At 42.9% G+C, this 23,708-nt stretch overlaps 4 protein-coding genes across 6 annotated transcripts in view; 1 reads left to right on the forward strand and 3 right to left on the reverse strand.

Moving 5' to 3' along the window:
- Positions 1 to 1,767: 1,767 nt before the first annotated feature.
- On the reverse strand, positions 1,768 to 4,920 carry LOC106743628 (periodic tryptophan protein 1 homolog). Of its 2 annotated transcripts, none has more exons than XM_014617649.1 (13): positions 4,807 to 4,920; positions 4,618 to 4,716; positions 4,496 to 4,545; positions 4,295 to 4,416; positions 4,035 to 4,211; positions 3,814 to 3,921; positions 3,530 to 3,704; positions 3,288 to 3,446; positions 3,082 to 3,190; positions 2,907 to 3,000; positions 2,575 to 2,811; positions 2,387 to 2,506; positions 1,768 to 2,287 (listed from the first exon to the last, which is right to left on the reverse strand). In XM_014617649.1, exons 2-12 carry the CDS (start codon positions 4,699 to 4,701, stop codon positions 2,394 to 2,396), a joined length of 1,428 nt encoding a protein of 475 aa, XP_014473135.1. In that variant the 5' UTR covers positions 4,702 to 4,716; positions 4,807 to 4,920; the 3' UTR covers positions 1,768 to 2,287; positions 2,387 to 2,393. The 2 variants fall into 2 exon arrangements, with proteins under 2 accessions (XP_014473135.1, XP_014473134.1); XM_014617648.1 differs by having other exon boundaries at positions 4,786 to 4,919.
- Positions 4,921 to 5,716: 796 nt separating this feature from the next.
- On the reverse strand, positions 5,717 to 7,179 carry LOC106743606 (hydroxymethylglutaryl-CoA lyase, mitochondrial). Its single transcript, XM_014617606.1, has one exon. It carries the CDS (start codon positions 6,925 to 6,927, stop codon positions 5,923 to 5,925), a length of 1,005 nt encoding a protein of 334 aa, XP_014473092.1. The 5' UTR covers positions 6,928 to 7,179; the 3' UTR covers positions 5,717 to 5,922.
- A 653-nt stretch (positions 7,180 to 7,832) lies between these two features.
- LOC106743605 (ribonuclease H2 subunit A) lies at positions 7,833 to 10,272 on the forward strand. The gene is made up of 2 exons (XM_014617605.1): positions 7,833 to 8,180; positions 8,932 to 10,272. Exons 1-2 carry the CDS (start codon positions 8,022 to 8,024, stop codon positions 9,778 to 9,780), a joined length of 1,008 nt encoding a protein of 335 aa, XP_014473091.1. The 5' UTR covers positions 7,833 to 8,021; the 3' UTR covers positions 9,781 to 10,272.
- Positions 10,273 to 10,729: 457 nt separating this feature from the next.
- LOC106743635 overlaps positions 10,730 to 23,708 on the reverse strand; it is a 160,415-nt gene continuing 147,436 nt past the window's right edge. For both annotated transcript variants that reach the window (XM_014617662.1, XM_014617663.1), the window contains exons 2-6: positions 22,666 to 22,871; positions 19,724 to 19,859; positions 17,907 to 18,046; positions 14,536 to 14,800; positions 10,730 to 12,285 (exon numbers count right to left, since the gene is read on the reverse strand). In XM_014617662.1, coding sequence (XP_014473148.1) covers positions 12,215 to 12,285; positions 14,536 to 14,800; positions 17,907 to 18,046; positions 19,724 to 19,859; positions 22,666 to 22,871 — 818 coding nt within the window. In that variant the 3' untranslated portion in view covers positions 10,730 to 12,214. The remainder of the gene's footprint in view (positions 12,286 to 14,535; positions 14,801 to 17,906; positions 18,047 to 19,723; positions 19,860 to 22,665; positions 22,872 to 23,708) is intronic.

The raw sequence follows: 23,708 nt of genomic DNA on the forward strand, positions 1-23,708 counted from the left end.
TATATATATATATACATATATATATTTGTACATCTCATTGTGTTTTAACTTGTTGCGCAAATCACCGATGAATCGCGATTTGCGGCGTCTTTTCGCGCGACATTCGCGACAAAAATTTGTACTTAAAGGCGCTTAATTTACGAACGTTTTCACTCGTAATATTTATTTACAAGATGCGATTAGTTCGAATTTATTTAAAGCGTCTTCAGCGATACGACGTAGATTATTAGCGAAACGTTCGGAGCGTTCCCGTTCTAATTCGTCATTCTCATCGACCATCTTGATCGATTTGTCTCTTCCGTCTACGTTCGACTCGGATTAGTCAAATTTCTCCATCCATTTGCGTTAGAGTTAGATGCAAAAGAGACGGATTTAATTGTATATATTGGTATTATCCGTCAAGTGGAACTTCACGAGTCATTGTTGACATGATGATGTCCTCGACTTTTACTAAACTTGACGAGACCACTGCCAGAAGAAAGCATGTTGTAAGACGATTATTATTCAGCATTAGTTGACAAGGCTGACAACATGCGATGTTACATGAATTGTATCATTGATTTCGCTTAATTCCAATAATTACCAGCGTGACTGGCATTAATACGTATGTACAACTTTTACCCTCATTCCGTTTATCTAGGTGATTTTTTCCTCCGAACATCAAACGACTGTTTTCTAGCAAGGAATATAACTTCGCGAATCTCTTTTACATATTAGTCATCACTTTCGTACGATTAAACCTGCTGACTGATCACAAACAACGTGTCCAAAAACGTTCAATTACGCTCGCGATGTTTCTGAAAATTGTACAGTCGAATATCGATTTTCGAATATGTAATATATGCATACACCTCGTATATAATACCGAATACCTAAGCGATGTTTCATAAAACTTCACGCTCACATCGGCGAATAAAGTGAATTTTACGATTGTAGAATAAAAATGTGTAAATTTTGCTTAGAGACGCGCGTGTATACACGCAGGGAAGGCCCTCGAACATTTATTATTTTTATCGTATTTGTAACTGCTTGAGAGAGAGAGAGAGAGAGAGAGAGAGAGAGAGAGAGAGAGAGAGAGAGACAAGGAAAGGTAGTTCTTGTTATCGAATTAAATTAATAATTGAATTGATTGTTTTGAATTGCAATTGTAAGGACCACGAACAGTTCCAAGAGGTTCATTACTGACTGCATAAAAATAGAAACGGGGAGGAGTTGTGTATAAGACGACGATTGTTAATATTACAACACCCGACGATTATCGACATCATCGAGATCATTGTAATACGATTCCGCATTAACGAAATGAAAGTAAATAGTACTTTTATCGATATCGGATTAATCAGGTAATCGGTAGGTGGTATTGTGTACTCGTGAAATAATGTCGCCAAGAGAAACGTATTGTAAAAAGGATTCTCACAACTGCCCCCTTCGTCTCCCCCCGCCCGACCGCTCGCCCTCAGACTTGCTCTTGATACTGAATTCCAAGAGTCTGTGCCGTCACGTAAGAAAATTCGTAGCTTTTACAAACGGATTTCTAATCAATAGAGAAATATAATTGGGTACATCTTTTACCGAGAGAGAGCATAAAAAAAGAACTTCTCTACGCAGATATTTTTACAATTTTGTGGAGTCGTATAAGTTATACCGTTACCGTCTTATACTATGATCAGCGCTTGCCTCGGCATAACGTAAAATTTCAAGCCTACACTTCAATGGTGAACACGAGAATTCTGAGTGGCCGGCGTGTTTTCAAATTTGTACATTGAATTTTGCCCGAACGAGCCGCTCGAGAAACGTTCGGGACACGTTCCCGAGTGTATTTTATGTAACTAATCGTTCTCGTTCGAAGTAACTAAGTAAAATTACTATATCACTCTTACAAACTTACGCTACTGCACGTTTACGTCGCGAGATTGTGCGCGAATATCTGTGCTCTGAGGAAAATTTCACGTGGACGATTGAAAATACCAAATATCGTAACAATACATACTGTACGTTATTTTCAACACGAAAGCATTACGTTGTACAAGATGTAAGGCTCTGGAGGGGTAATCTTGGGGTTAACATTATATTGCTACAGGGAAACAATAAATCACACGTTTTCAGAGACAAACGTAAGCTCGTTTTTAATATCCCTCTCGATATACACGCGCCGTCACATCGGTACGATTATATCGTTACATCGTTTTTACAGCGTGGTTTGAACTATTATTTATGTAGAAAAGAACATATAGCACGAGAGGCGCACCTTTACATCGACAGGTCGATTACGTCAATGTGGTTTGACCTATTGTTTATTGCAGAAGAGAACATAGAAAGTGAGTCAAAGATTTTATTTATAGCTGAAACTTATGAATGTTTTGAATACTACGTATACTAGACCTACATTTTTCTTACTCATCAATTTCCATATCTTCCATTTTTTCGGCAACTTTCGTCGCTTCGCTCTGTTTGATTCCTGTCGCTGAGGAATGCAGCGCGACGCGATCCGCGAATCTGTTCCGCACTATTAATCAAGATAAAGTATAAAGTCGACATCGGCGCTTAAGCTGTATTGAAAGTGCCTGTACGTACCGTCCGGTATCATTGAGAAGTCTAACACTTCGGCTGATTTCTCCGACCGTGCCTTCGTCCTGCAGATACCAAATAGGAATCCATTGTCCGGATTTGCCGCGATGCAAACTACAACGCTTGGGATTTCCTGCTGCCACACAAGCGTAGGTTCGTGATCGATGATATCCCACACCTTCATCAAACCGTCGTCCGAGGAAGATACTAACAATCCTGGACACGAGGCGCTAAGAGCAAGACCTGGAAAGGGCAGGATTTACAAGAGGGATTAGACGAAAAAAACCGGCACGCGATAAATATCTTTTCCGAGGAATATATAAGAGCGACATATTTACATGAAACATCTCCTTCATCGTGGGCCTTGATTTCCCAAACTGATTTGTTTGCTCTTACGTCAAAGTACGTTATGAAACCCTTGGTTAAACTAGCCTGCGAAGAAGAAACAGCTAGAAAAAATATATTTACAGACTTGAAAATGTGTACTAATTAAACATCTATCACAGAACGTACGATACAGTAATTTGTGTCATACTGATTCCACAGCACTTTTTCTACTGCTGTCGGCACTTCCCACTTTCTTACGATTGTTTTTTCCTTGCAGTCAAATAATCGCACTGTTCTTAAAAAAGAATAAGTTATATAGTGATACATATACGTGTGATATAGATATTTATGTTGTGAATATCCCAAGCAAACATGATAACAATCGAATTTACTTGTCTAGACATCCCGTTAACAGCCTGTGAGTTTCCTGTGGATGCCATTTCAATGAAGCTACTTCTTCACTGAACGAGTCGAGCTTAGTCACAGGTTTGCAGTTTTCTAAATCCCACAATAAAACTGTCTTGTCAACTGAACCGCTGGCAAGAACATGTCTGTAACGAAATTTCCCTGTCATAATTTTGGTATAAGAGTGAATATATTACTCTGTAAGCTCCTCCCAAAATAGGAAACTAACGTGTAATTCTGGTTCCATGCCAAACTTAGGACCCCATCTTTATGTCCAACACGCTTCTGCCCTTTCTTTTTCTTTGGCTTACGACCAAGTTTAAAGATAGGCTCCACACTGTTCAGCATATCCAAATCCCACACTTCAATTATGGGAGACATGTTACCGATTGCACATAAATTGCCTACAATACATTCACACATGGTAATCATAAATAATTTTCACATATCCCTAAAATGAATTCATCTTCCCTAAACTAATCTGCCTGAAACTATTATATTGTTGTCGCTCACCTGGTTTCGGATCCTCAGGATCATAACTAAGCCATTCCATACATACTGGATAAGAAGATATAGGTATATCGTGATGACAATAAAAGGATCCTTCTGCTTCATTATATACTGGAATTATAAAATGTATTGTAATTTTATAATACATCATAAATTATATTAAATCAGTTATACTATATTACACAATTGTAGAAAATTTTACATTCTAACAATTTGATACAAACCATGTACTTCTAAGGTAGCTACATCTTTATTAGCTAGTGCAATCAAGAGCAAATTGTCATCACTTTTAATAATGTCATCCTCTTTATCAGAATCATCATCATCATTTGTTACAAGAGGATCTCTACCATCTACGTCAAAACTAGCTATGTTACCAATATGACAATGCACATCGCCCGCTGCAAAACAGAAATAATCACTTAAGCAAATATCATCTCTATAGGTGATTTAAATAATGTGTTTTTTTAAATATTTCTCCTACATTCGTTATCATAGTTGTTGAAGTTGTATTCATCACCATTGGATAAGGAATATTCTCTTAAAGTATCAGACTCTTTCTTAGACGAGTCTACCTCTTCATCTGAATCATCTGTTTCTATATCACTGCAAAGAAATGATCGTAAATTATTTTTTAGATATTGAGTAATTTTTATATGAAATTTTACATTGCTTCGGTACGTACGCCTGCGCCTGCTCTATGATATTCTCGAAATCTGCGGGTTTTAATAAGATCTAAAAATTGCGGAAAATATATTAATATATTTTATGCAAACGAAAATAATATAAGAAAGTTTAAATCCCAACCTCCTGAGGATTGGCTGCAGCGACGCCTCTCTTCACCCAAATGGTAGAACACACCAAAACCGACGGGCATTGAATGTCTTCCATTGTAAACGTGTAAATCTATATAAGCGCACAAAAACTTCGTTATTCGAGATTCAAAAGAAAAATATTCTATTTTATGAAGCTTACACATTCACACGCCAAACTAACAGCCTGTTATCAATTCACACGTGCTCGAACACTTCTGCACAGTGTTGAAACATGAAAGGACCAGTAGGTTAATCCTTTTATTCTACACTAGGTCTGTTCGTTTTCGCTGCATTGCTGAACTAATGCAATAAGTTGAAGCGAGACAAGTATATGTTTTCTCACTTCTACTTATTGCACTAGTTCAGCGGTGCAGCGAAAAAGAACAGGTCAACTGTCTGCACTAGTGCGAAAAATATGCACTAGAGAAATTATAAATTGACCAATCAGGACAAAGTAAGTCAAAATTGAGATTTGTCGAATTGTAATTTCTAATGAAATGGCTTTGTAGCATTTATAATGTAAAATATGAAATTTTTATGTAAAAGGAAAAATAGTATTTTAAATACCATAGCCGTCTCTCCTCGAATAGAGAGAAACCTAACCTGAGAGCGGTCTTTCCATGAAATCCGTCGGATTACGGATCAGACTTTGGATTAGGATTGAGATTGGATTGAAATTGATTTGACCAATCAGAGCAAAGTCCACTAAAATTCAAGTTCGCTAATTTCAACAGCAGTACTGTCTGTACATTTCGGGACGCAATCCATGGAAGAGAAGTGGATTCATCGGAAGTCCGTTATTTTCAGGTAATCTTTTAATAACAAGCGGGATATTTAATCTTAAACTTTAGATTTACCTATATACATATATCCTATATACATATATCTTTTAAAATTACTTGTTTATTTACTTATTCAGAATCTATTTCAATATTCGAAAAATATTGTGTGAAAAGTATGTTTTTATGTATATGTTTTATTTGTACTTGTTGAATCTCTAAAAAGTAAAAAAATTTTAGGCTTGTATAAAAGCAAATATGCAATCATTCGGAAGATAATGATATTAGAACATATAGAAATATATAGAAATCTTCTGTAGAATATATAGAAATAGAAATATTTATTTATAATTACGAAATGAGTTATAAAATTGATCTGCTTTCTTGTACATTTTTTTATGGAATTATATCAATTTATATTGCGGATGCTATTTGGAATGTAAAATTAATTTCATATGAGTGTGTGAGAGAGAGAGAGAGAGTTTGCTTCTTTAAAATATCAGATTTGCACATTATGACTAGCACTTTTGACGATTCTGTTTGGCAAGTATAGCTGCTCCACTTTTAGAGTTATTTGTTCTACTAAGATACTTGCTGATATAATCACCAATCTCTACTATTTTATCGAAATCTATACCAGTCTCTAAACCTTGTCCATTCAGAAGATACAGCAGATCTTCTGTGGCGACATTTCCCGATGCACCTGCGGCATATGGACATCCGCCAAGCCCAGCGACTGAAGAATCAAAGACCCTTATGCCCTTTTTAAGACCTGCATATATGTTTACCAGAGCCTGTCCATATGTGTCGTGACAATGTAATGCATAATGACTCATATCATGTGGTGATATACAGAGTAACTCATTTAAAACACGTTCAATTTTACTGGGTGTCCCTGTGCCTATAGTATCGCCCAAGGAGACTTCATAACATCCAAGATCCAACAGTGTTGAAGCTAAATACGCTGTGATCTTTGGCTTGGTATCGCCTTCGTAGGGACAACCAACAATGCAGGACACGTAACCCCTGACCTTGATATTTTGCTTCTTAGCTTCCTCTATGATACTCGTTATATTCTCCATGCTCTCTTTGATGGTGCAGTTGGTGTTTGTTTTGGAAAAGGTCTCCGATGCAGCAGTGAACACGGCAATCTCTTTCACACCAGTACGCACAGCGTTCTCCAGACCTTTCAAGTTTGGCACCAATACCGGGTAAGACACGCCGCTCTTTTTCTCGATTTTCTGGTAAACTTGTACGTTATCCGCCATCTGAGGAATCCATTTCGGCGATACAAAACTCGTTACCTCGATACTCCTCAGTCCGGTGATTGACAGTCTGTTAATGAAATCAATTTTCACTTCGGTAGGCAATATTTGTTTTTCATTTTGCAAACCGTCGCGCGGTCCAACCTCGACTACTTTCACGAAGTCATTATTTTCCGATGCGTAGCTTCTCACGCAGCTACAAACCTTCGACGGCAGCGATATCGTACGTTTCAGAAGCAATTCAGTTATCGCGTGCATCTTTACTTTGCTTTCACTTTGCTATTGCTGCTTGCTTTAAAAGCGTGTGGCTTAAAAATATAACACACTACGCGATATTATTATTAATAGAATTAAAATCGCTGTGAATTATTGATGGTTAAAGCGGGTATATGTGGTTTGTTCTTTATAACTGCTGAACTGGTGCGATAAGTCTAAATGAGAAAATATATAATTGTCTCACTTCAACTTACTGCACTAGTTCAGAAATGCAGCTATAAAGAAGACTAATGATTATGCACTGAGGCATATATTTGCATTATCTTTATTTTAATTCATACACACACACACACACAACACATCTGACTATATAGGATTTGTTTTCCGTGCTGCACTGGCTGTACTAGTTCTTTTTTCCTTTGTGTCCCACTAACTTTTGGACGTAGCCTAGTTTTTTTCCTTTAGCACCTCTTGTATTTCTTTCTATGATAATGGCTGATGTCCACAATGAATTTGTCGGATGTGTCGATTGGCTGCTGAATAGAGAATTTCTAGGGTCTCTAACATTTGTCTAGACACCCTAGAAATTCTCTACCCGACAGCCAATCGGCACATCCAACAGACTCGTCATATGACGTATATAATACCAGCCTCATAACTTATTGCACTTTCTGTACTTCTTCGCAACTATCTCTTTTCATTTCTAACAACTGTTAAAATGGTTTTCATTGTACATAGGCCTTTATAGCTCAATGCGAGCTCGCATAATGTCAGATAAATAAAAAGTGTAACACAATGCAGCTAACACAAACCCAGTCGATTATGTATCTCAAAACATAATGAAAATTACAATAGTGAGCAAACTCACCAAATCTTGACCAATGAAATTATTCTGGTAAATTCACTCGCTTCTGTAATTCTTACTACGTTTTGCGATACGCAATCAACTCCTGGATATACCAGTCGCGCCATTGTGAATCACGTTTGATGTCGATACATATCGCTGTGTATCGATTCGGCAGTATTGCGCGCGCGTTCGAATTTGGCGGCTCGTCCGAACAGAACGGCGTGCGGTTTGAGGTTAGGTCGGTTTGTTTGTTCTGGTTAGTATTCACGTGAATGTAAGCTGCAGAAAAATGGATGAGAAAGAGGAAGATGTGACGGAGAACGTCGGTCAGGTGAAGAAGGAGGAGGACTCGTGCGAGGAGGCAGTCAACGGCATTACCTGCAAGGAGGACTTAACCCCACTTTTCGAGCGGATCGACCACAGCGTCAACAAAGTTCACTTCTCGGAGGTAAGTGGAGGAGTACTTTTTGCATGAGAATGTAATTTTCCTCGTATGTGGCGGCGCCAAAATACGCTGGGAAAATCAAGATTACATTTTGCATCTTCTTGTGATTCTGATGAACGATAATCACATCATTTTAGAAACTGATGATATCCTTTCCTCTAATACCGTTTACTTTTACTTGCGTTATTCTCGCATGTTTTACTCGTCACTTATTCTATACTTACACGTTTTACATTTTACTCGGCTATATCGCCACGCTTTTAACGGGTCGATATCTCCCTTTCGAACCCGTTTCTTCGCACATTATGTCCGTTGTAACTCGTCGTACGGTTCCACGTATTTTACTCGCTCTACATTTCACGCGTTGTATACCAGCGTCATTATACTAGATTTACTTCCCGTCTTGATACATTTTGCTCGTTGGAGCCCTTCATCCAGACTGTGTATTTTATTTACTCGTTGGAGCTCTTCACTCCACGTATTTTACTCGCTCTACATTCCACGCGTTGTGTACCAACGCCGTTATGCTGGATTTATTTTTCGTCTTGATACATTTTGCTCTGTTGGAGCTCTTCATCCAGATTTTATGCATTTTACTCACCCCCGCTTTCCATTCGTTGCATCCAGCATCGCGTTGGACTTGCTCTCGGGATAATATTCACTTTCGACGGACGTAACTGCATGTCGAAGGAGAAACGGAAACAGGCCGCCGGACGGGAACGAGGAGGATAGTCGCAGAACTGGTTTATCGCAGGTGCCGCAGGTGTGCAAAAACGAGCCGTGTCAGCTGGGGGTGGACGAGGCGGGTCGCGGTCCGGTGTTGGGCCCGATGGTTTACGGCATCTCGTACGCGCCGTTGTCGCGCAAGCAGCTGCTCGTCGAGCTCGGCTGCGCCGACTCCAAGAGCCTGACGGAGAAGAAGCGCGATGAGATATTCAACGACATATGCGAGTGTAAGGATTGCATGGGCTGGGCGATCGAGGCGATCTCGCCGAACGTCATCGCCAACGGTATGTATCGTCGCACCAAGGTCTCTCTCAACGAGATCTCCATGATATCGGCCACCGGTCTGATCAAGGCGGCGATCGAGGCCGGCGTGCACGTCGCCGAGATCTACGTGGATACCGTCGGCAAGCCGGAGAGCTATCAAGCGCGACTGCAAGCCGTGTTCCCCGACGTGAAGATCGTCGTCGCCAAGAAGGCCGACTCGACGTATCCGATTGTCAGCGCGGCCAGTATATGCGCCAAGGTGTCGCGGGATCACGCGATCCGCGCGTGGCGTTTTCGCGAGGACGACGTCGGCAAGGAGTACGGCAGCGGCTACCCTACCGACCCAGTCACGAAGAGCTGGCTGTCGGCAAACGTGGACGCGGTGTTCGGCTTCCCGCGACTGGTCCGCTTCAGCTGGTCCACCGCCGAGCAGATCCTGCAGGCGAAGGCGTTCGCCGTCGATTGGGAGAAGGTCGAGGAGACGGAGTCGCCGAACGAGCGGAAGATCCTCCAATTCTTCGCCAGGTCCCCGTCCAAAACTTTGTCCGACGTTCACGTGAAGAAACACCACTTCTTCACGGAGCGTTGCCTGTCCAACGCGACCGCCCTGTGATATTTGCCTTGTGTCGAGCCCCTTCCACGTTGTGCGTTCTCTCTTATATTTCTCGGAGTGAAATTTCACGCGCGCAAAGTAGAGACCGACAGACGAGTTACTCCAATTCGAGAGCAATCTTTCGCTCATTCAGGGGGAATTCGCCGTCTTGAATCGTCGAGAGAGCGTTTTCACTCGAGATTGAAGAGCGAATCCGATGCATTCCACTGTCACAGGAACAGATTCATTAAGATAACAGGTCCCGATGTGAAGTATCAGATTCGTTCTAATCGATTGAAACGTTCGCTCATATGAAATCAGAATCCGCTCTGAGCTCGAGTGCAAGTATTTTCATTATCGTTCCGAATGAATTTTCACTCACTTTGAATGAGTTCTCTCACTCCGAGGAATTTAGAGAGCACGATCGTATATCGCCGGGGATTTTCGTGGAATTTGTTAGAAATGTTTGTTACAGATCTTTTGAGAGTTTCTAATAAATGTCACTTTCCAATTTCTGTGAGAAATTTCTCATCACGCGAGGAAACGTCCGGAATGAAAGGGGGGTATCGAACAAGCGGGGGGAGTCCTTCGTTTCCGTCTCGGGATTATTGAAGTACACGACGTCATCACTCACAGAGTGTTTTTCAGTAAGGTTTTATTTGACCGACGGTACAACACATTTCGAGAGAGACTTTTACGCGATTCGCTAAAGAAAATAGTTCCGCAGATCCCGCAGATTCGCAACGTTGCCCGCTACGCTTTTTTTCGCGCGCCGATGTTGCGTTACGTCGCGTCTCGAGACGTCTTAAAACATAGACAAATATGTATATCGTCCGATTTTTCAATGTGTGAGTTTATATATATATATATATATATGTATATATGTATATATATATATATATATATATGTGTATATATATATATATATATAAATATATATATATATATATATATGTATATGTATGTATGTATAATATATACATATGTACAGAGGAGTGCCCTTACAGCTATCATAGATAAAGAGTGTGGCAGTACTTTTTTTCTTTTTCCTGTGTTTTTTTTTCTTTTTACCGACGAATGTCTCTCTACACACCGTGATGCCACCGTGATTAACAATTAGGAATGCTTAGCGTGAAAAGTTCAAAAATCTTTGGTAAACGCACGCTACAGTCACACATGTCGTACAATTATTCCTAGGACATTATCTCGTTACGCACGATTAATAGCGACTAGATCGTTAAGGGCTACGGCGAACGACGTGATTTCTCTCGCTGTGCTGCTGCTGCTGTTGTTGTCGTCATTATTGGTGTCTCGCGTCGCTCCATTTCTCTCCCTTCCTCGTCCTTGCCCGACACGCGGGCTCCCGATCCGCGCTTATTTCATCGACCGGTGCGAGCACGTATCGCCGTCGCGCGCGTCGCCCTCGGTCTTCTCAACTAAATATCCGCCGTACGAAGTGTCGAACGGAGGCACGCCGATAATTGTTAATCCCGTCGAGCAACGAGGCTTGGAATATTTTGCGGGGCAGTATCTCGAAGAGGGGCAGTATCTTGGGGCAGTTTTCGAGCGCGGTGTGCGCTAATCGATCGTGTTAACGCTCCGAGGAGGGGGAGGGTCTCATAACGGCCGGAGATATTTTTATATCGCGAATTGACACCGAATAAAGCGCACTCGCACGCTTCGTCGCTTCCTCCGGCCGTTGATTCGGACACATAACACGCGCGGTTTAATAAAAATTCGATAAAAACTCGGGGAATCGCCACGTTCTTCGCGCTCGCACGGCGGATACGCGCTAGCCACAAAGCGAATATACAGACGAAGTGCGTATGTGGGTTTCCGCGTGTGTATGTGTATATTATGCGTGTGGTATGTTATCGTGTTGTGTATGCCGCGTGAACGTGTGTCCGAAGAGATCGAATTATGCACTTACGCGTGAGTCGCCGATGGGCGATGTTAAAAATGAAAAAAATAAAAGAGAGTGAGAAAAAGAGAGAGAGAGAGAGAGAGAGAGAGGGAGAGAGAAGGAAGGAGAAGAAAAGAGAGAGAGAACAGTCGCGGCTTCGATTTTCGCGATAAACGACAGATCGTGACGAAAGCGAGAACGCCCTGTCGTGGCTTTTCTTTCGTGCTCGCGAACGCGGTTGTGCAATTTGCGTAACGCGAGAGAATCAACGCGCGATTTTCCGACGGATAGGGTGAAAAGGAAAGACAGGTGCATCCCTCAGCGGCTTCTTCCAGAGGCGCCTCCGCGCGTTCGATCAAGGTTTACTACGTGATAACGTACCGATAATGTGTCGTCTGCCTACGATTACGTGGTCTCTAACTTCACTAATTGCAATTATAAAAAATATAAACAACGTGGGTAATTTATTACGTAATAATGTCACACGAGGGTGGCTTCCAGGCCTTAGAGGATGAGCACAGAGGGCGGAGGGCGGAGGTGTACCCTCGGTCCTTACCGCGACATCAGTAATCCAGCGACGATCAGCACGGCACACGGTCCTAACGTTGTGCTCCTTCCGTTCGCTGAAAAAGAAAAGGGAAGAGAAACGAGGATGTAGGTGGTACAGGGCGCGTGCCTATCGTAAAAATAAGAAAGAAAAAAAAATCAGAAGAAAAGAGAGAGAGACCTTTCATAAATATTCAGGGAGAATTTGGAGTTTAAACTTCGCGCTCAAATTGAAGCTTAGTTAAGCGAGTTTGGCCGAAATGATTTTGCGCTTATAAGCGCGACGCGAAAAGAGGAAATAAGGGGGGGAGGGGGGAAGGAAGGAGGAGGCGGAGAAGAAGATAACGAAATGGCCGAATTAAAAGGGATTGACAGGAATTCGTTGCGCGAAATTGGATTCTTAATCTTTCGATCGCGCCCGGCGCGTCCGGCGCCCGGCAAAAAGCTTCAAATTCCTTGCCGCTTCCTTAGCCGCGCTTCTAAAAACTTGTGCTTTGTTGCGAAACGAGTTACGTGTTTGTACTTCGGCCTTCGCGGCGCTATGGCAGAACAGCCCGAACAGCGTATCGGCAAAATGATGTTGAGTTGCTGAACTATCCGCGCGTCACGAGTTGCAAGAGTTAACATTGAAAGGGCCGGGAACCCATTATTTCGGCGGCTGAACCCTTCTCATGCAGCCACAAAGCCTCCCATACCTTTTTACAGACTTCTAATCAATATTAACGACGTGAGCCGGTGTGCCGAAGAAAAAAGAAAGGAAAGTCACTTTTTTCCCTCTCTCGGAAAGCGATTCTTATCCCCCTCTAGTGGTCGCGAGACGGGTAATGGTGCTTCTAGACAGGTCCTCGTCCTGATCCTTCTGATATCAATGTAAATAAGATGTCACTTAGCATGGTCAACATCTTGACGGGCCGGTGCTTCGAAACAATTTAAGGAGCACTTGCTTCGATCTCTCGAGCAGCGGTGAGTGTAGTAAATAGAATGCGACCCGGTTAAACGATCGCTTAATCTCACGTTTACCGATCTTCGTCGCGCACGATTTAACCCCGATTTATTTTCGTATTATCATTAAATATCGAGAGAGAAAGAGAGAGAGAGAGAGAGAGAGAGAGAGATTAAACGTCGAAGGAGATATTTCGACGAATATTACGTGTTGAGAAGAATTCAAATGTCATAGGTTGCTTGGACAAATGTGTTGTATGATGAATATATCTTAAAAAAATACTGAAAAAAGATATGATATTATATACAAATTCATCTATTTAAATTGAGCATCTTAAATATTTCATTTGTTTTTGATAATACAAAAAAAATTCTGAGGAAAACGTTACACTTCAAGAGGCAATTACAGATAATTCTTTTGCAAAGTCGTTTTTTGAAGATTTTAAAGTTAAGATAATTTTTTTTTAAGTTTCTACTAGAACTACATGTTCTTTTTTTTGCGATTTTATGGTCACGAGATAAGTTGAGTGACCTATGACAATATGATTTTCAAATGATTTTTAACATGGAAAATTACGCATGTTTAAATAGGACAGGAAGAGAAGGACACATATATTGGTCTGTACATTCTCCTGATTTAAACCCTTTTAGACAAACCCTTTTAGACTTTCAGATATTTTTTTTGTGGAGAATGTTGAAAAATATTATATCAGTTACATAGAAAAATATGAGAGGACACATTTTGGATGCATGTGCGAGTATAAATTCAGAAAATGATAGAAAAGATAAGAGTATCATTTATGTATCGTATTCAAAAATGCATTGAAGTCGAGAGACACCATTTTAAATATCTCTTTAAATAAATTGTGTTGTAAAGCTTAAATGTTTCACATTTCTCTTTTCTTCAAACTATTTGGCTACGAAAACACTCAAACAAAAATATATAATTTTATTAAAAAAAAAAAAACAAAAAAAAAATAACCTCGAAAATAACTTTTTCTCGTCGCCATAATTAAATGGTGCAACTTTTCCCTTAGACATTTTTTCGTATCATCAAAAATAAGCGAAACATTACAAATGTTCGATTTAAATAAACCACCATATTTATATACCATTTAAATAACATATTTCTCTAATTTATAGGAAACTATTTTTTTTTTAATTTATTTATTTGATTTTAGAACCAGTCTATAATTCTCGTTAAATTTAGCAAAGACAGCCGAATTAAATGACGATGCGGGGGAAATTATCGTTACACGCGGCGGAGTTGCGTTCCGCCCTTGCCGTGGCCGCGTCATCTACCCGCGGCCAAGGGCCGAGGTTCTCTCCTTCCCTTCTTCTTCTCTCTCTCTCTTTTTTTTCCTTTTCTCCCTCTTCCTTTTTACCTAGGATATGCTCGGCGTGCGTGTGCCCTTGCGCCCTTGTCTCCCTGCTCTCCATTACCGGCATCTTCAGGGGCCTCTCACCCTCTATGCTGAGCTCATTCGATTTCCAATATACGGTCGCTATCATCGCCAGGCATTTGATCTTCAAGTCTCCCCTCTTGAAGTGCTTCGAGCGCAGACGGAACTCCAGACCGAGCGTGGTAGTCTTCAGACCCTCCCGGTCCGCGTCGGTGACGTGGGGCCCCTTCAAGAACTGCATGTCGACCTAATCGAAGCGAAGCGGTAGTGTATACTTTCACGAACGACAACTACGACTACTGGAACGACGACGGCGACGTGGCCGCTGGAAATATTTGCAAGTCGTCCATCGAGTCAATGTTTAATCCTTCGCGGCCAAGGAGTCCGCGTTTTCTCTCACGCCCCCTCTCCCTCATCCCCTTTCTATCATCGCCCGCTCCGGTTATATTTAATTCTCTGAGAAAGTGTCGGCGTCGCGACGGACGCTCATTAATTTTGAACACGATGCAGGATGTTCCACCGGAAGTGGAGGAAGATGACACTTTGCTCAGCGGAGTCCGACGACCTCAAAAATAATAAAAAAAAAGAAAAAGGATCAAAAGAAGGACGGACGCTGTCCTTCCACGCGACGCCATAGTTAATTGATCGTCAAGTGTGTTACCCCGGGGTCGTCTCCCCGATATATATTATCCCCTTTCTCTCTTTTATCCTTTTTAATATAGAATGTAATAACGTCGTCGAATTAAATCATTATCTGTCTAATCCACTCGTTCTTGGAAAATTGACTCTTAACCCGCGCGCGCTTCTCCCGCGAGAGCACTACATAAACTTTTAATAGCGTACAGCGGCAGATTGCTATCTGCCTTATTACGTCTTGTTACAATGTCCGCAATCAGAATTAAGGAGCATCCTTAACGCGCACCGTGTGTACCGATCGCGATAATTGCAGTTCGAGCCGTTCGATATTACACTCGTCGCAGGACGCGACGAATGTTTCCCTCGCTTCACGGAGCGGCGAGTCCCACCAGTTTCTCCCTCGATCCCTCCTTTCGATCGACCGAACGAAAAGGTCAGGATGATCGCGAATTTACGTGGTTGCTCGGTTCCGAATGAGAGCGTACGTTATCCCTTAATCGTAAGACTATCCGAGGTGATATCCGCCGGTGATCGATTAATGCGTAATTCAACAAGCCTACGAACTAATGCGAGCGCGCGCGCTAAAACACTAATCAGACAATTTCGGCGGGGAGCGTGACCGCGCAATGCCTGAAGATTAATTACCCGAGAACCAATTATTTGTTCGCGAGTGAAAAATGGCGAAAACAAACACAGAAAGGTAGGAAAATAAAAAAAAAAGAAATGAGCGCCGCCGCGCGCTCGCGCGAGTGCATTTTGCAAAATTAATTCTTGCGCTTTGTTAGCGCGTAATCGCGAGTCAACAGCACGTTAACGGTCGACGGGACCCCGGCTCAGCTCGGTGACGTTACGCGGAATGTTCGCGCGTTATTTTCCGCGAGGAAGCGAAATCGCCGCGGCTTACTGCCGCGATGGAAAACTTTTGACAGCCCTCGAGAACTGTTACGACCCATCCCACCGCGTCGTACCGGTAATACCAAACTGCGCTCTTACGGGCGTAGGAAACCTCGTAACTCGTGTGTCACGGCGCCGGTAAAACATGATGTATTACAAGGAAGGCGTCCTTATTAAGCTACACGAAGGTTCAACTTCGTCGCCGTCTCGGGGGACTATCCGACGTTATTTCAGAGACACATATTCCGCGATCGATCGGAAATCGAGTCGACGGCCTTGCACCGAGAAAAACGTTCCCGGTATTCCTGACTATAATCGCTTGGCGAAAGAATAATAGTCAGGAGAATCATTCTTGTAGATAATAACTTAATCGGCATCGGTAGCTACAACTTTTTTGTAGAACAACGAGAAATTATTTCGGCACCGAGAATAATTCTACTTCTGATGTCATTAACCACTTTTTCTCAACGTAAAGATCTAGACTTCTCGCCTTCACCGAAAAAAATTACAGTTATTTTTGGCCTCAACTATACTCTTTATGTAGCGTTAACCATAAAAATAGTAATAGGAATATGCATGTAAAGTTATTATCCCGATACTATATACAGAGAAAAAGATTTCCTTGGATTTAATAAAATTTCTGTAATTGAAGTAAATTTACCTTTTGGAACAGCACACAAACAAATGTTTGATCGAACAAATACGATTGTCAAATCACGTCAAATAATGTATTTCTTTTGTATTTTCGTCCAAACGTTACAATGATTATCACAAATAATAGATTATTTGAAAGAAGTAACCATGTTAGAAAAGAACTATTAAAAGAAATATTAAAGAACTTCTTTGTTTCAATGGAACACTTTTATTTAATATATAATTAATTTTTTCATTGAAAACACGAAATATTATTTCCTCTAAATAATATTGTTTCTTCTATCAAACAACATTGTTTATTCTGATGAAACAGCAATATTTTCATTAAAACAAAATGATATTTGACATTAAATTATGTTGTTAATATTAAACAAACCCACGTCAAACAAACAGGCATATTGAATTCAAAGAAACCTTTTTCTCTGTGTAATAATATTTATTAGGAAAATGGTTCCCCTAATTATAATTTTTTTACTATGATGGTTATAATTACAAATATCGAATATTTTTTTCTCAGATTTAATGAAATTTTAGCGTGGCAACAATAACAATCAGATTTACCGATCTGTAATATCCATCACGTTGCAAGTTGTGAAAGATAAAAACAAAACGGAGAATTTTCAATCTCGGATTACGTCGAGGCGAGGATGATTGAATTCTTGGACGAAACATGATATTATTATTATTATTATCATCATCCTCGATACTCCTTCGATCTGAGACAATCGATGTGAAACTTTGAATTTTCGATCGGAGAAAATTAAGAGAAAACACGATAATATACTTGTTACTAACGTAATGCGATACTACTTACAGTTACATAATGCGATTAGTCGGAGAATTCGCCGACAAGGCTACTTCTTACTTACTCTCCCTTCCTCTTTCTCTCTCTCTCTCTTTCTCCCTCTCTTTCTCTTTCCCCCTCTCTCGTTACTCTCTCGTCGCTTTCGAGCGACATTTCGCGCAAGCGAGCGCGAATCCTCAGACCAGTCTAGTCGGATTTTCCGAGATCGCGGCTTATCATGGACATCGCCGCGAAGTTTTACGCTTCCGACTGCCTGAGACGGTTACGGTTTCACGCAGAGGGAGAATGGGAGAGCGAGATAGACGGAGAGAACTAGAGAGAGAGAGAGAGAGAGAGATAGACGCTGCGTGTCTGGAGCACTCACTTGTTCGCCGTTGATGAACCAGCTGAGTATGGCAGGTGGCTTCGACTTCGCCGAAGTGCAATTGTATCGCACGACGTCGCCGACTTGATTACGATGTTTCTCGGGTCGCGTCGTGATAATGGGCCCCTCCTCCGGCAGGGCTGGAAATACATCGAAACGCTCATAAATAACGACCGTTCGTCCACCCTCCCGCCGGTGCGTCCGCACTACGGACGCGCGCGACGGGAGGGACACGTTCCTTCGATTAATTCGAGTTCGCGAACGGGCTTTTAACTCCGCGCGCCCGCGCGAATATTTTAACGCAAACGCAATACCCCTCCCATCCCCGTCGCCGCCGTGACCCGTAATTTCGTTGCGGCGCCGTTTAACTTGTTTACGCTTACCGGCGCGGAAATTTTAATGGAGTAACACTTCGCTGTAATCATCGCACTCGATCTAACACACTTAACTATATTGACGGACGGGGATATGTCCATACATAGATTATAGATGCGCGCGTGGTCGCCAGGGCCGTTTGCCTGGCGACGTCGAGCGGTCGGGATCTCTCTCTCTTTCTTTCTCTCTCTTTTTTTTCTCTCTCTCTCTCTCTCTTTCTCTCTTGCTCGTCGCGCGATAAAAGGAACGCCAGCAGTCCCGGAGATACGCGTCTCGGAGATATCCGGAAGACGAGCGAAAAGAGGGGGCAGAGGGGTGGGGAAAAGATCGAATCGACAGATCTCAGATTCCGGAATTATCAGGAACCACCACCGTCTTCTTTCCCCTTGCCTGGCTGTCTTCCGACATTTTGCAGCGCGTCCATTGAAGGGAGCCGACCGTCACGAGAGACGAGTGACGGTTGTCTTGAGATAGCAACGTCGATGATTTTCGCGCCGCAGACGCTCGTAAATCCGCGCGAGGATTCCGGGGAATGAATTTTTGATGGGATAATAAGAATGCCGAAACTCGCGGCAATTTTCATAAATAATCGCCGGATCGAATTCCGGCTGAATCAACGTAGTCTTCAAATTTGATGTCGACGAGTCGACGTAGGGGTGAAAATAGCAACGCGACGTTTCTGGGGCGCATATACTCGTACATGCGGATAATAAGACGGGGATTAACGGAAAACGCTTAAATCGACGAAAGTAAATTATAGACGTGATATTAATGTGTCGAGGACGAATCGTCAGCGATCCGTCACCAGTCACGGACCCGATATTTGAGGTGCAGATAATGTCCTCTCGCAGGTGGATTAAACTAACGCGATGTAATTAACTCTTTCGGAGCTATCGGAACTGCAATTTGTTTCAATTCCCGCTTTAAGTGGCTTATAAAATCGTCGGGGTCGTTAAAATTCCTAATCCTCGCCGTGGAATCTCTTTTCTTGAAATTGCAACCCTTTCGTCGAATAGATGTATATATATATATATATATATATATATATATATATATCGCGTCACGGAATTAAATTATCCCGAGTCATATCTCTATTTTTTTTCTCTCTCATTCTCTCTTTCTCTTTTCTCCGCCAGGAGCTTCTCTTGCACGGATATAAATAAATCATTTTTAAGGTCCGATTTTAATTCAGAAGTGAATAAAATTACGATTAGTCAGCGCGGCTTTCTCCTTTCGGTGGTCGTGATAACAACAACATTTGCTCGGATAATGAGAATCGGCGAAGAAGAATAGCACCTTGGGAATAAATCAGCGACGTAACAATATCCTTCATTCCCCCTTCCCCTAAGCTCTTTCGCCAAGTTTGCGGAGCTGGATTGCCGTTATTGCGCGATTCCTTTGAAAGATAAAACTCTTAATTAATACGAATCTGCTGCTCTCACCGACTACCAGCATATCCGAGTGGTCGGAAACGGTCTGAAAGGACGGCGCCTCCGCCGAAACTTCGCATCTGTAGCGGCCCGTGCTCATGAGGTTCACGGATTGAAGGACGACCGACCGTTCGGTGGAATTGTGAATCTGAAAAAGACGAAAGATACAAAGAACAATTTAGTATACTTAGAATTCGTCTCGCCAACTGATAAAAAAACGAAACGTTAGGTGATCTGTCCGACGAGATGATAAAACAACGGGAAATGACACGAAACTAAGTTATTTTAATTTTGGACCGGAATTTGCATACAGATATTTCGATCGTATATATTTCGGTCGTATATACTTCGATCGTATGCACTTGATGACGCTACGCTTTTTCATCTTTCCACAAGATAAAAGAGAAATAGTTCCCACAGGTAAAAGTGAGCTGTCCATATAATACAACTGAAATTTAGTTAATTTAGCTAATTCTTCATATTCCTGTTCTTAGCTTTTGGCTCCCACGGTTAAAAACTAGGTCTGGTAATTACATTTCAGTTATATTATATGGACAGCTAATTCCTTTTTTCCGTGTATTACGGAGTTGTAATTAATATATCATTAGTATTTGCCTAACTTTGCGATATCATTTTTTTTATAGGACACAAGTTTGAAGAACGACCGATTTTATTCCAATGTTTTAATTTTGTACTTGAGCGAGGAAAAGCGCGGCTTGTAAAACTCGACAAGGAACGTAATAAATTTCACGCGTGCAACATTTCCCCACAGCGGCGAATCGATTGAATTTTCGGAATTTTTAACCCCTCTCTTCTCCCCCTTCTAAATCTCGACGAGTGAATAAAATCGAGGATAATATATTCGCGCGCGTATTCGTCTTTCGGGCAAAATGAACTTCCGTATAACTTCCGCGAAAATTTTCCCCGCGGTCCAGTGAATCACCCTGTACTGGCTCTGGAAGGCTCGCTCGGGCGAGTTTTCGCCGGAGGACCGAATTTTTTCGTATCATTCAATGGCGCGGAAAACCGAGCGGGTGATATAGTCGGAGCAGAGGAATTGAAATTATTGGAAATATCATTAACCCAGAAGAGAGTACGCGCGACTCAGTCAGGTAGAGGAAAGGGGTAGGACGGTGAGGACGAGGAAGAGGACGAGAGGTGGTAAGAGGGGGACGCGGGTCCCCAAGGATCAATTTGTAATGCGTTATCTTTTGTGGCGGCGACGACAACGACGACGACGATGACAACGGCGACAGCAGCGACGAGAGGCAATTTCAGACGTGCCGCGACGCACTTAACGAAGAGAGAGAAAGAGGGGGGGGGGGAGAGAGAGAGAGAGAGCCTCGTGTTAAATTAGTTTCGCGAAGAACGTCCGGGTCATCGTCGCCGGCATCCTCGCAATTTTCATCCGCGCGACAGGCAGCCGGAGCGTCGCTGCCCGGCGACGAGCGCATTTCACGATTCATTATACTAATCGATGTAATTATAAACAACGATAACGGCCACGGCAGCAACCCGATAATTTCCGAGGGCGCCCGAGCCAATCTCGCGCGAGCGCCCGGTGATTAATGTTAATATTAAGGCTCATTATGACGAAGATCAGCCCGCCTCGTTTGTTTATCCGCCTCGCTTGCGCGAGTAAAACGCGCCCGATTCACTCTCCTCCCGGTTCCGATGTGAACAACGCCGTAAGTGCCAAAAATGAACTTTCTCCTCTCTCTCTCTCTCTCTCTCTCTCTCGGGCGAAACTCTTTATACACCACCGGTACCTGTTCATTTAGGCGGCGAAATAAATCACCCTCATGGACGATGCGCACACATTAAGGAGAATGTTCCGCGTGCGGTTATCGTTCGACGCGATATTTGTTGTTTCCCGAGAGTGCGCCGCTTACAATCTTTATTACCCTCGCTCTGTCGTCGAAGTTGTGTCTGTTATTGTTACTATCTCTCCCTCCATCGCGCGACGTATGGCGCGACGTGTGCGTACGTGCGAAAATTTCGGCCGTCGATGCTCGGGAAACTCGGTCTCGTATTTCCGGGCTGGTTTATCTTTTATCTTCCTATTTGTTTTCCGATTGGAAAAAAAAAAACATCCGTGCGCGCGCGTTGCGCGATTTATTTTTAAACGACACAGATATGAACGGGCTCTCCCTTTCGGTCCCCGTCTCCCTCGTCCCATTATAGAGTTTGGATTTCAGCTTGCTCTCTTTCTCCCCTTTTCCCTCGCCCTCTCTTCCTCGTTCACCCTCTGATTGACGCGCGTCTAAGAAGCAAGTTCGTACACGGCGGCTGTGATTGAAAGTGGATCAACCATGGTGCCATTCCCATGGGAACGTTTCCACCGGGGCGCCGCCAATGGCGCGGCCCCTCGAGCGCCGCACGGAATCAAAATACCGTGTTACTCCATCGGCGCGCCGGGGCTTTCTTTCCCCGGAACTTCAATCGCCAGGAATTCGCGCGCGCGCACCGTTTACGGTTTCCAGGCGACGCGAGAATCGCCCGACAGACGGTCGGCGTTCGGGGTCTATCGGGCGCGATTCTCGAGAATGACGAGGGTAAGTACGAGGGAGAGGACGGTCGACCCCCGCACGGCGGAGAGTCGTCGCGTTGGGAATGGATCTCGCGAATTACGGATTCGTGAGAACACGTTCTCGCGCCTCCCCAACTTCGTCGTCCGCGAGCGTCGTGGAGGAGCCTCGTCGAGGTGAAGCGAAAGGAGGAAACGAGAGCGCGGTAAGCGAGAGCGACTTCATCTTTCAACGCGGACCGCTCGCCTTAGTTAAATTATTCCGGCGCTGGACACCTCGATTTCATTACCGAAGCTAAAGAAGAGAAATGAGGGTAGAGTGGATAGGTAGACGGTAGGGAAGGAAGAAAAGAATAAGGAAGAGAGGGAGAGAGAGAGAGAGAGAGATCTAGAGAAATAGAAGCAGAGAAAGAGAGATAGTCCTTACGTTCGCGGTGACACCCGGCAAGGGGAACACCAGAACAGGTGGCTTGTCCTGGGGTACGTATCGGTAGAACTCGTTGCCGTCCTTGTACCACTTGACCGAATACAGCGTCTCGCCGTCCAGATTAAAGTTGCACTCGAGACGTATATTTTGCCCGCGCACCACGTGCTCCGGCACCACCAGCTCCAGCATCCTCAGGCCGTTTGTTTCTGCAAGCACACGAGGCAAGCGAGATCAGAGAAAAGGCTTCGTGTGGAAACGTGCGCGGAGGAGCGCACGTACGTGTGTGTACGTTGTGTGCGAGAGCGTGAATACGTGTGTATGTGTGTGTACGCGTGCGTGCATGAACGTTACGTGAATACGAGACGCTTTCAGCGCGAGATCTTGCTCAAGGAAATTAAACTAGATACGAATAATTGAAGTAACAGTTTTCACGGGGCTGTTTTTACTCAACACGCGACTCTATTGTCGAGGATAAATGCTAGTCGGCGGAGAATAACAGCGAGTGGTAATTAAAATATCAAAGGCGCGAGGAGAGGGAGGAATGTATCGTCGCTCGGAATCGAAGAGCTCGATGTGGCGACAGTCGTGTAATTCGCTCTTGTTTGCATCGAACTTTCGACAAACTCCGGAAGAATTAACGTGCGATCTCAATTTTATCGATAGTTGAAGATTAATTCTCTCAAGTTTTTATAAAGCCAAGAGAGGGATAGATCGTTACCGCGGGTCGCTTCGATTATTTCCTCAACATCGGAGAAATTCGTGATATCGTAACCCCGTGCAATCAGAATATGGAAAGTTAACGATGATGACAAGTTAAAGAACGAGTGGAGAGAACGAGTAGAATATATAACGAAGAGTAAAAGAGGACCTCTCGGATTCTGTGATTGATAGAGGCTTATCTCCCTCGTCAAAATCGCATGTTTAATCGGAGATTAATTATAGGTATAATTAATATTATATATAATCATTGGTTCTATACAATTGAATATATAAATAGTAATTAATCTTCATGTAAAACTGATTTCGTTCTAATCAAACCCGAT

This window comes from Dinoponera quadriceps, unplaced genomic scaffold, assembly GCF_001313825.1.
Source record: "Dinoponera quadriceps isolate SergipeBrazil2010 unplaced genomic scaffold, ASM131382v1 scaffold1115, whole genome shotgun sequence".
Lineage (NCBI taxonomy): Eukaryota > Metazoa > Arthropoda > Insecta > Hymenoptera > Formicidae > Dinoponera > Dinoponera quadriceps.